Below are 12,105 nucleotides of genomic sequence, written 5' to 3'. Positions count from 1 at the left end.
CAAAATAACTTTCAAAACAAAAATATTTGACAAAGTAATGGTTTATTAACAGAGATGTGCAAACATAAAAAAGTAGTTTTTTTCTGGTTTCTGTTACCATCTTATCTGATAAATATAATAAAAACAAAGCAGTGCCATATTGTTCAACCAAATACATTTCCATGAAAACATATTTCACTAAATTTAATTTTCCCTTCAACCGTTTATATATTGTTTAAAGTTTTTAGCACACAACACATTTGTTTTTGTTATCCAAATTCTACTCCTCGTTTTAAAGAATAAGAACAACAAAATGTACAAAAGGGAGTCATTTCATTCTCTTTAAAGAATTGTTCTTTACCAAACTCTTCAGTAGATTTAAGCTTCACTTCTTCAAGTTTCCTGATAAACCTGAGATCATCTCAGAGGGTGTTTTATTCAGAAGTCTTTGGTGAACCTGCAGGTCACTTCCAGAAGAGGATGTTCCAAAAAAGCAGCCAACACGGATACACCATCAAGGCCATGAGGGGGTAGACCAGAGAGCCAAACAAGTAGTGGTCCAGTATGCCCTGCGAAATGACCGAAAGGTACAGCAACCAGCCATCTTGGAAGCTGATGGGCATGTCCTGCAGCTCTCTGAAGAAAAACACTGAGAAGAGAAGTGTGCAGGCTGGGCTGAGGATGACGAGGACAACAGCTGACAGAACCCTAAAGAGGACAAAAAAAAAGTTAAGGTTAACTTTAGTGTGGCTGCAGTATGACTTAAAGACTCTGAGCAGGTGTTATTACTTAGGCACATGTGGTGTGACAAAAGCAGCCACCGGCACCATGGTGAGAGCCAGGATGAAGCCCAGGGAGAAGTTAATGAGGGCCGTGCAGCCCAGCAGCACAGCCAGGTACAACACAGCGACGAGCTTCAGCACCTTCCAGCCCTGCTCAGTCCCCTCACCTGAAATTAACCTGCGAACAACAATACAATTTACTCTGCAGCAACTATTTTAATTCAGTTCAGTTTATACAGCGCCAAGTCACAACAGGAGTCATCTCAGAAAACTGAACAGAAACATTCATATATAAAAAAAAATATACTATTTATCTGACTCTCATCTCGAGCAAGCACGAAGGCGACAGTGGAAAGGAAAAACTCCCTCATGAGGAAGAAACGTTTTAGCAGAACCAGGCTCAGGACAAGCGTCCTTCTGCTTCGACCGGCTGGGTTTGAGAGGAACAGATACACAATGGCAGGTCCAGAATCACGTTTAGATAAAAATAGTCTCAAATTAAAATTATTCAATTTTAATCCAGCAACTGTCCGTCAGGTCATCTGGAAACCGTCCAGATGACCTGACGGACAGTTGCTGAATTTTATACCTGGATTACTGAGCATGGACTTTGGTATTCAATTTGAACAATTAATTTGAGAAAATTAAGTTAATTTGTCCTTCAGTAGTCTAAGCCTATAGCAGTATAACAAACCAACCCTAACTATAGGATTTATCACAAAGGAAAGTTTTAATCCCAGTCTTAAAACTGGACAATGTGTCAGCCTCATGGACAGAAACTGGAAGTTGGTTCCTGATAACTGGAAGATCGTCCTCCCATTCTGCTTTGGGAAACTCTAGGAACCATGAGTAAACCTGCAGTCTGAGCAAGAAGTGCTCTGTTAGGAAAATATGCAACAATAAGATCTCTACTATAAGATGGAGCTAGGTTGTTGAGAGCTTTGTAGGTTTGAAGTAAGATTTTGAATTCTCTTCTGAATTTGACAAGGAAGGTCCCAAGTGTTTCCAATGTGCTGTAAACGATATTTGTTATTCACGGAGCAATTGTGGGAAGGTTTTCTGTTTGGTGCATGATGTTCAGAATTCGTTTTAAAGGTTGTGGGTATGCAGCTCTACAGTTGAATCATGGTCTCTGTGCGTTGAGATGGAAGGTGTTACTGTTTTGGTTAAAGGTGCATAGAGCAGTATTTATGAGACCAGGGTATAATTAAAATAAATATGATAAAAAGTCAGTTTAAAACGCCCAAATCAGTTTTATATATAACCAACTATGTTGGGACAGCTGACAAGTTAAACTTATTTCTTTTAAATCAGTTTATCGGAACAAACAATCCACTGTTGTTTGCACAGGATTAACTCAGATTAAGGTGCCAGCCAGTCTACATGTTTGTGTCATAATGACAAAAGCATCAGTAACTACAATTATGCAGGTTATGCAAATTTCCAACAGGTTTCTTTTAGCTTCGTCTGTATTTAAGTTGTATTATAGTTTTCCATAGAAATGTTGTTCTCCAGAAAGTATTCCCCTTCCTAAAAATCTGTGCAAAGACAAAAATGTATTATAATAATTTGATCATGTCAAAACAGAGCCAGGACAACAGCCTAACCAAGCTTTCACGAGAAGGACAAAACCATTAGAAGGTATTTAGAATGAAAAGAGGTAATGTCAGTAATCACCTGTGTGTGTTATGAGGCAAAGCCAGGCCGGCTGTATAAACAGCAATGGCTGTAAGAACGACCGCTTCAGTCTCGGAAACGGGAAAGTGTTCGACGGCCATCTCTTGAAAACGGACTGGCAGCAAATACAAAGCTGCTCCAGTCAGGTGGCTGATCACCAGAGGAGTCAACACTGACAGCACACCTGGACTGGAATCCTGGAAAGAAAGTTAATTTTTTAAAAACACCTATATTTGAATAAGTGGGAAAATACATTTCTTAGTCATTTAAAACTGTTTTGTGTCGAACCTGCTCAACATCAGCCATGCCATCCTCAGTTGTAGCTGGTGGAGTCGCAAGCTGGACCCACAGGTCTAAAGCCTGAATTGTAGTCAAGGTGTAAAAACTTAAGGGTCGCACAGCTGACATTTAATCTATTGTCCCATGTTTTCAGCAGCTGTTCAATCACATTATACACTTGTTTTAATGCAAGGATACACGAAGGAGCAGGATGACAGCAAGGAGGCCGAAGGCTGGCATATAGTATCCAATCGAGACAAAGTGAGTTAGTGATGGCATGATGTAGAAGAAATAAGACTGGTGAAGGCGCTCCAGGAGGTTATTCAGCTTACGATACATTCCTTCTAACAGTCTAGAAGACAAAAAATACAAATTAATTTATATTTACTGTTAATAACAAGCAATTCAAATATTTTGCTCATATTGAAAGATTTATAAATAAGGAAATAATGAATTGTATATTTAATGTTTTGTCTTGTCCACGTTATTATTCATCTATTGTTATATTTCATGGTTACAATATATATATATATATATATATATATATATATATATATATATAAATGAAAAAAAAACAACAACAAGATATACCATTCAAACTTTTTTCTTTCTTAGGATTGAGGCAAACTAAAACAATAACTCTTACCTGCCAACAGTGGTAGCGTCAGTCTTATACTGGCGGAAGCTGTTGATGCCCCTGATAGTGGCAGCCTCTATGTGATAGCGTAAGAACAGGCCGTGGTCACCCCAGGGTCGCCCGCTGGCCTGCTTCATCACCATCAGCATCATGGTCTGGACTGCATGGCTGTAGCCTGACACACTGTCCCAGTCATTTCTCTGCAGCTAGAAAAACATCCACACGTTAAAATCAAACCTTATCTCGCTGCGCTGGTGACCAAACAGCCTGCACATGCTCAGAAGCCTTTACCCTGCCCTGAATGGTGCAAAGAACCCCGATCTTCTGACAGAAAGCATAGAAGAGGTTTGCTAAATCCAGGTTGGGTAGCTGGCCATTAAGTCCTTCCAGCACTATGTCCAAACTGGTGATGACATCACTGCTGAGCTCCAAGGACAGGGCTGCCTGGATTGAACCGCCACGACCTTGTAACGGTGACCATTCCATTCCTAGAAGAACAATTATGGAAGAAAAACCCATTGGAGAATACAACCTTTTTTATTCCCAATAAATTCAGATATATTTATAGTTCATTTTAACCTGTAGTGTTTGTGTGGTGGTAACCCTCCAGCCAGGCCTGCATGCCGATCAAATCATGCTCATTCACAAGAAAGATGATGTCCTTGGCCCAGTAAACCTGATCTATAAACCACAGAATAGTGTGAACATAGAATACAGCTGCAATACTCAGTGTTGTCTAGATGTGTTGGGGACAGCGGCGAGTGTTGAACTCACTTCGAAAGTAATGTGCCAAGCCAAGCAGCAGTCCCACAGCCTGGTTGTTCTCATCGCCTGGACTGCACGGAGCACTGAGCACCAGGGCTTCAGTGCGGGGAGCTCTGGGGGCACGGAGGATCCCATAGACATTTGTGCCTTTCACAATCTGTGGAGAAATAGAACAAAAACATACGTTTTTAAAAAGTGAGGAGAATGAAAACCTGGAAAAATGTTAAGTGGTTTCTGCAACACTTACATATCTCTCCTTGTTTTCATCCGGGAATGGTAGTGTCCGAGAGAAGCTTTGGGTGAACACCTCTAACCCTCGAGCCTGCATGGTTTTCACTAACCAATCCACAGGCATCCCTCTGCAGAGAATTTTTTTTTTTTTAATAGGTGCAATTATTATTACACGTGATTAGTGATAAAAGTGAAATAACACAACAAAACCATACCCAACTTTCTTCTTGTGAGCGGCAAACTCTCTGGCTGTGGCCATCGCTCTCTCCCCTGCAGGGAATCGCTCCTCCACCATGGTGGATCCCATGGCATTCTCTGACATGTATGTCCGCAAGGTGAATGGCTCAAATGCCAGCCCCATGAACCAACACACACCGGCACAGTAGAAAAGCACACTGGCATGTAGAGATGGGAGACAAATCATATTCAGTATTTATTTTTAAATGACATATGGATAAACTATTTAAGTGCAAGATCACACACATCTAATTCTTACCAAATTGGAGCATTGAGGCGGGTCAGCATGCTGATTAAAGCCCGTCTTCTGTTTGGGTCTGACAACAGTCCCATGGTGTCAGATTTAACTAGATCTTGAAGCTTGGGATCGCCGGAAGTAACAACACCACACAAAGAACAACCAACAAATATAATTCATATTCGTTATTACTGCTAGTGTGGGCAATAATAAAACATAATATAATTAGTTTGATTATTCTCAAATTGCTGCAATAAACTTATATCTATCATTATTTACATTTTCATAAAAAACAAGCTATTCTCAGTCATTCATTGTTTCACAGCTAGCTGGTTAGCGCACGGGTTTCCCGAAATAGTAAATATTTCAAAGGATTGACTTTATATTGATAAGAGTTCCTGATGAGAATAACTTGTGTTTTTTGCTACTTAAAATGTGCATAAACGTACCAAAGAATGGCCACATTCACTTGCCGCTTCAGGAGGCGCTTGTTTGCAAGTTCCTTGTTCCTGCGGGAACGCTAATGCTGCGGACCGACTTCCGTCCATCTACCCTTCAAAATAAAACAATTTTTGTATTTAAGCATAATGTTCAAAGCAAATAATTGTATTCTGTATTAAAAGAATAATGTAAAATTATTATTTTACTATTAAATTTTCAGTCACTTCCCCGAAACTGTGAAATGAGCTGCCTTTGCACGTCAGACAAGCTGACTCACTTCCTGTTTATAAATCTATCTTTGGCTTTTAAATCAACTTGAAATGTTGGTTTTACTCTTTTAAGTTATTAGTTTTATTGTTTTTACTGTTTGCTGTTTTATGATTTTGGCAGTTCTTTTTTTATCATTTTATTTTATGGTTTTTATGCTTGTATGTGTCAGTGTACAGCACTTTGGCCAACAGTGTTATTTATAAAGTGCTTTACAAAGTTGCATTTTTTGCACCCACTTACATGATTAGAGAGCGTACATTTTGATTTTTAATAGTTTGTGATCTTTTAAATCATTGTTTCGACAATATACAAAGTCCCTAAAATGTCAAAAGTGATAAATTTTTTCAACATCACGTGCTTGCAGCAAAACAAATGCAGAATAGTTCTTTCAGGTACACACAAGAGAACATACTGTACTGTATATGCACTAGAGCGAAAAAAAGATATCCCAAGGTATTACATTCTCAAAATCAATCTGAAATATTGCTCATCACGTTCTTGTTGCTTCCAGACCTAAAATAATTGTACATAACGTAATGACCATGGTGGTGCACTCCTGCTCCAGTATGCTGAATTTCATTACTCCGTTTACCACCCTTAGCCTTTACATCAATAATTCATAATAAAATCAAGGCAAGACAAGAAAAAAACACAAAAATACAACTAAATTTATGTATATGTTTATTGTTACATTCAGGTATCAACAAAAATATAGCAAAACAATATGAATTAAAATAACATTAAAAAAAGAGCTGTTAACAGATTCTCAGTTCAGATATTCACCTTTTCATCACTCTCTGGTGAGCACCGAGGCTTCTTGAAGATGCTGCCTCACTACCTCATCCAGCACCTTGCTCACACCTTTACAAGCAGACATCGCAGCCTCAATCAGTGATTCCAGGTGATCCTGGTGCAGTCTGGCATCCATCTGAACAAGAGCGATTTGTCCTCCTCTGGGCAGCAACGCTAAAGCCAAAGAGCTCACTCCTCCGCTCTCCTCCGCATAGCAAAGGTCGGCGAGGGGCGTCTCATCGACGAAGCCCACGGTGCAGGCGCACACGTAGTCTCGCATGGGGATCCCAGCGTCAATCACCGCCAGGGTGGCAGCGTTCACACACACGCTGTAGTTTCCTCCATCTGACTGTAGAATCTGAAGGTGACATTTGCTTTTTTTATGGATATGTATCCAAGAATGAAGCGGCACAGTGAACTTTCTGTCTAAAACGTACCTTGACATAAATATCGATTTGGGAGTGCGGGAAGAGCTGGGTCATCACAGCAGCTTCAAACGTCTGCTTCAGGTGGAGGCTCATCTCAGTGGATTTGCGGTCTCCGTGCGGCCTCCTCTTCCTCTCCGCTGTGCTGAACGTGGCCATGCTGTACTGGCAGTTGATAACAGCTCGATCGTGGAGGGTCCGACTTCTTGAACCACGCATCTAAAGGGAACACAGAACGCAAGAGTGAAGACTGCATGCAAAACTATAACGATACTGTAACCTTATCAGGAGGCGAAATCAAACAGAGAACTGACTTAGAAGCTGAGTACAAGCTATTTGGAAAATATTTCACATGACACATCTATTCCCAACAGCTGACGCAGAAAAAAAAATAATTACAAAGGTACAACACAATTAAATAACAGGAAATCTTAATGATGTGGATTCTCAAATATCCCCAAATAGAATTTTGATTCAATTAGGCCTGTCGCGATAAACAATAAATCAATTAATCGCATGATAAATGAAAATTCAACCTCAGTTTCATTTATCGGCTTTATCGTTTCTTCGCGTCTCTCTCTTTCTACTGAAGACACTGGATGACAAAAGGTTCAACTCCGGTGCTCTTCTGACCCCTTCCTTTCTCTTTTCTCTTTAAAATCCATTTTAACCGTCCAAATTATCATGTTTGGATCATTAAAAGCACAGACATAAATAATGTGTATGGTAAAAGCAGCAAAGCTGAGAAGCTAAGCTACAAGCTAAGCTAACAGGCCAAACTCTGGAAACAACCTCCTATTGTCGAAGCACCAAAATTCACAGTAGAAACCCGTGCCTTCATTTAAAAAGTTGTTTTTTCTCTGCAAAAAGAAGCTGAGAACTTGTTTACTGATTTTTTTAAATTAAAGGTTTTGTGTGAAAAATGCTACGCTAAAGAACTCAAACCACACTGAGCGTCCACCATTTTGAGAACCAAAAAAAAAGGAGAGACCTGTGGGAGACAGCCCATGTCACGTCAAGGGGCCTCTCTCCCATTTTTCTTAAAGAGAAACGCTGCTCGCTCCCTCACTATCCATCCTTCGGTTCAGACAGTCTTATCCTGCCATCTGGTGGTCAAAAAAAGATACTACACTCAAAACAAATTAACATTTCTTCTTAAATTTGACAATAATGACTAATTATCGTCAAATTTCAAACAATATTATCGTTTATCGCAATAATTTCTGAGACAATCATAGACTTGACAGTGCTTGCGTTATGGCACATGCACCACTTGTGCATGTGCCGTAACTTGCGTAACGCAAAGTTACAGCACATACGTTAGCTAGGTAACAACAGTGCAGCGGAGATGAGAGATGCAAACGCTAAACTCTTATCATGGCGAAACGAACGGGCAGTGACACGTCCACTCACCAAGCTAAAGTAAAAAAGGAAATGCGGTTCTTTTAAGAAGGAATGGCTGTCAGAGTATGTTGTCAGAGTATGTACAAAAAGAAGAACAAACGGTGAAACTGGGTGAGATTTTATTTTATTTTTCGAGTGAAAGGTCTGCTCTGCAAAACATGCAGCGAAGCCAAAGTAGCCAGCGAGTTTGGGTTGTACAATGGAGTGACCGTGTCAAAGAGGCCATGGGGACCTCATCAGCTGATGGCAGAAATATTGGTGAGATGACTCCTTTTATTAGTAAGCTCTGTGATCACATGGATGCTCGTTTTCCAGAGGATGAGTTAAAGGAGTAGTCTGCATTTGACGTTGAAGCATTGAGCTCAGTTTTGATTATGGATCAGCAGACACTGCCATTGTGAAAAAGGATTTAGTTTAATAGATCACATCAAAACAGCATCCAGAAATCGTCTTGACATTCTTCACATTTGGACCAGCTAAAGTCGAAGCAAGAAGCAGATGGAGCCATCGACCTGGACAACATGAACTGGAGAAGCGAGGACAGACGTGAAACATAAGGTAAAATTTATATAAGTCAGATTTGTGCATAATCTAGTGACAATTAAGATTTTTTTTATTTATGGATATTAATCATTAAATGATGTTACTACTAGATAATTTATGGGTAGTAGAAATGCTAATCAAAAACTATGTAATTAGATATTTTACCAAGAAAGAGTTGCAGTAATTTACACTCAAGCTATAGCACACGTCATTGTACAAAATGTGAATGTGTGGCCACAGCGTGTTGCACAGTGGTCCTCGGTGTGCTCAGGGAGCTGGTGGTTTTACCCTGACACATGAAAAATTACAGGGAACATTGGTTGCCACTTTGAATCGATGAGGAATCTTCTCCTATCATTCGCCACATTCAATATGGCAGCGACGCTGACGTATGATTCAGCGATCAATGAGGCGTCTACGTATATATGTCTATGCCTGACCAGCCCGCTCAACGAGGTGTATTAAAAATAAATTAATAAAAAAATTAAACGTAGTGTCTACGTCTTTGGCTGTGTAGCGGCATAGACAGGAGTTGTGACTTCACGGTGCATTCAGTGACACCTCGTTACTGCAATCACTACTGAAATAGTTACCATGGCGCTCCATCAAACATGGACGTGACTTACTTCATGTGGACCGTAAACCACAGCCAGAGCCTTCGTGTTTCCCTGCTCTAAATACGCAGAACCGTCAGCCTGAGCGAACACACCCATGCGGGCCTGAACCTTCCGCAGCTCGGCGGCTTTTCTTCCATCCAGGCGGTATCCCTGATCAGACAGCAGCTCCATGCCCGCCATGTTTCTGCAAACTTCACAGCAACAAGACGACGTACCGCGTGTTTACCACTGTACTACATTACCCGTCAGCCACTCATAAAGAGGCTACGGCAAGTCCAAAGTACCAAAATATAATTCAATTCAATTTACTGTATTTATTTAGCACCAAGTCGCAACAGAAGTTATCTCAGGGCACTGAACAGAAACATTCATATATAATAAAAATAATAAGTTAACAGAAATATTCATATCTAGAAATAATAAGTTAATCCTATTTATCTGAGGAGCAGACAGCTTTGAATTTAAATCCATCGCAGAACTCTCATCTTGAGCAAGCACGAAGGCGACAGTGGAAAGGAAAAACTCCCTCATGAGGAAGAAACCTTCAGCAGAATCAGGCTCAGGACAAACAAAAAGAAAGGTGTTGTCTTTAATGAAAATTTAGGTGGAAATTGATTATCGAGAATACTTTTAATCTCCACACATAGGAAAATTTTTTTTTATTTTGTTTAAACTGCTTTTTTTTCTCCTCTAGACAATGTCAAGGTATAATACAGATACATAATACTAAATTTTCATTTAGAAAAAAAAAATGTCATACATAAAATGCCACATCGAGAATAAAAAAAACCCCCACTAAGTTCTTCAAATGTGATATTACAAAAAACTCTAAAAGAGATGTTACTTTAGAAAATAAAAGTTGTGAATTAAATATGAATGTATCTTTTCATTCATATTTAATCATTCAGGATTTCTTAAAGGCAAGTTTCAATTAATGTGAAAAACTACCCCCCCACACACACACACACACGCATTATAAATTGTGTTTAAGAGTAATTAAAATGGCATGTTTTATATGCGAGTCTTTTAAACAAAAGTATCACTATGCCCCATCTTGGATGATAGTTTCTGAAGAAACTTACAGCTGCAACTTTAAAAACATTACTCCATTTACCTGGTGTGTGTTTTAAATCAGTGTAACCAATATGTCGATTGCGATCTACCAGTTGATTGCAAATTTATAATAATAATAATAATTATTATTATTACTATTATTATTATTATTATTATTATTATTATTATTATTATTATAGTGACTATTTGTCCTTGCAAACCTAAAACAAACAAATCAAAAAGGCAAATGTAACTCAAATAGTCACTTGTTGCTCTGTCCGTGGGTTTTGGTTTACGCAGTTGAAAGGAAAAGGTCCAAATGTAGCTAATGGTATTTTCCTTTGGCAGCCAAACAGTTTGGTACATATCATAGGATCACTTGCTGACACACCTGCTCTAGATCCTGCATGACTGCTCAGCTTGTTGCTCCACCTCCAACTGGTAAAAAACCATATGACCACCCACGTGCCTCTAAACCTCCCTAAAGCCTACATATTTATAATGTGCCCACATCCCAATCAAATATATAAACTAAACAAATTACTAACAAACAAACTTATTCTAAACAATTATAATTAAACAAAAATACAAATTTAAATCAAACCTAAAAATAATCTAATTATAAACTCAAAGACTTAACAAAAAACTAGACAAATAGCTCCTACAATAATAATAATACTTTATTTATAAAGCCCTTTAAAACAACCACAGCAGCAGCAAAGTGCTGTACAAATAAAATCAAGAACATAAACACAGAAAATAATAAAACAGAAAACATTAAGTTAATTAAAAACAATAAAAACAGTAGTGCGGAGCAAATTTCAGGCTGTGCCGAAAACAAAGGAGTAAAAATGTGTTTTTAAAAGAGTTTTTAAACTGGACTGTGAAGGAGCTCGTCTGATGGAAAGAACAGGGAGATCGTTCCACAGTCTTGGAGCAGCTACAGAGAAAGCTCTGTCCCCTCTGAGCCTCCGTTTGGACCTCGGCACCTCCAGGAGCAGCTGATCAGCTGATCTGAGGCACTGAGCAGGAGAGTATGAAGCAGCTCAGAGAGGTAGGATGGAGCAAGACCATTTAAACTTTTAGAAGCAAATAAAATAATCTTAAAATGTACTCTAAAATGAACAAGCAGCCAGTGGAGTGAAGCCAGAGTGGGGGTGATGTGCTTCCTCTTATGAACTCCAGTTAGAAGCCAACAGGGCCGGAGTGGGACTCATGCTCAGAGTTTCATGCCTCAGACTGGCCCACTTCAGATCATGAGTCACAACCTATTATTATTATTAAAATTGTGTAATTAAAACCTTACATCAGGGGCAATTCTAGAACAGTGGTTCTCAAACTGGGGTCGCCGGGATTCACTAGCTGATGCTTGGGGGTCTCCCCCAAAAAACTTTTTTTTTTTTTTTTTACAAGCACGTAGATGTTTAACAACCCGTTAAAATACACCAAAATGTAGGAAATCACATCTACTTTATTCAAAATTTTCTTGGGGTGGGGGGGCACCCAGACCTCCCGCAAGTCCTTTGTGCTGCAGGCTCTATCCAGATACAGCGGGAGGAAATGTGGAGCTTAAGAACTGTTGCAGTTGGTCGGAGTTGTTCAAGTTAATAAATATGGTTATTAAATAAGTAACAAAATAAATTCATGCTTCAACAAATAGTTGTGTTAGTTAAGTTTGGAGTGTATTACTATCATATGTGTATTACTATCATATGTGTATCACTATCATGTGTAT

At 39.2% G+C, this 12,105-nt stretch overlaps 2 protein-coding genes across 2 annotated transcripts; both read right to left on the bottom strand.

Moving 5' to 3' along the window:
* Nucleotides 1–201: 201 nt before the first annotated feature.
* gpaa1 (glycosylphosphatidylinositol anchor attachment 1) lies at nucleotides 202–5,347 on the bottom strand. The gene is made up of 13 exons (XM_037681652.1): nucleotides 5,275–5,347; nucleotides 4,847–4,947; nucleotides 4,566–4,745; nucleotides 4,367–4,478; nucleotides 4,129–4,276; nucleotides 3,934–4,035; nucleotides 3,646–3,842; nucleotides 3,364–3,560; nucleotides 2,916–3,069; nucleotides 2,727–2,798; nucleotides 2,439–2,635; nucleotides 769–939; nucleotides 202–687 (listed from the first exon to the last, which is right to left on the bottom strand). Exons 2-13 carry the CDS (start codon nucleotides 4,918–4,920, stop codon nucleotides 444–446), a joined length of 1,848 nt encoding a protein of 615 aa, XP_037537580.1. The 5' UTR covers nucleotides 4,921–4,947; nucleotides 5,275–5,347; the 3' UTR covers nucleotides 202–443.
* An 889-nt stretch (nucleotides 5,348–6,236) lies between these two features.
* exosc4 (exosome component 4) lies at nucleotides 6,237–9,522 on the bottom strand. The gene is made up of 3 exons (XM_037681651.1): nucleotides 9,327–9,522; nucleotides 6,766–6,972; nucleotides 6,237–6,686 (listed from the first exon to the last, which is right to left on the bottom strand). Exons 1-3 carry the CDS (start codon nucleotides 9,495–9,497, stop codon nucleotides 6,327–6,329), a joined length of 738 nt encoding a protein of 245 aa, XP_037537579.1. The 5' UTR covers nucleotides 9,498–9,522; the 3' UTR covers nucleotides 6,237–6,326.
* Nucleotides 9,523–12,105: the final 2,583 nt, after the last annotated feature.

The sequence above is a fragment of the Nematolebias whitei genome, chromosome 9 (assembly GCF_014905685.2).
Source record: "Nematolebias whitei isolate Nwh7 chromosome 9, NemWhi1, whole genome shotgun sequence".
NCBI lineage: Eukaryota > Metazoa > Chordata > Actinopteri > Cyprinodontiformes > Rivulidae > Nematolebias > Nematolebias whitei.
The sequence above is the reverse complement of the archived record's forward strand: the minus strand, read 5'-3'. Positions and strand labels throughout refer to the sequence as shown.

Coding starts and splice junctions, on each gene's coding strand:
- gpaa1 (XM_037681652.1), bottom strand. CDS start 4,920: ATGGGACTGTTGTCAGACCCAAACAGAAGACGGGCTTTAATCAGCATG. Junction 4,277..4,366: donor ATGAAAACAAGGAGAGATAT/GTAAGTGTTGCA, acceptor ATTTCTCCACAG/ATTGTGAAAGGCACAAATGT. Junction 4,036..4,128: donor CTTGGCACATTACTTTCGAA/GTGAGTTCAACA, acceptor TGTGGTTTATAG/ATCAGGTTTACTGGGCCAAG.
- exosc4 (XM_037681651.1), bottom strand. CDS start 9,497: ATGGCGGGCATGGAGCTGCTGTCTGATCAGGGATACCGCCTGGATGGA. Junction 6,973..9,326: donor TGGTTTACGGTCCACATGAA/GTAAGTCACGTC, acceptor TGTTCCCTTTAG/ATGCGTGGTTCAAGAAGTCG. Junction 6,687..6,765: donor AAATCGATATTTATGTCAAG/GTACGTTTTAGA, acceptor TGTCACCTTCAG/ATTCTACAGTCAGATGGAGG.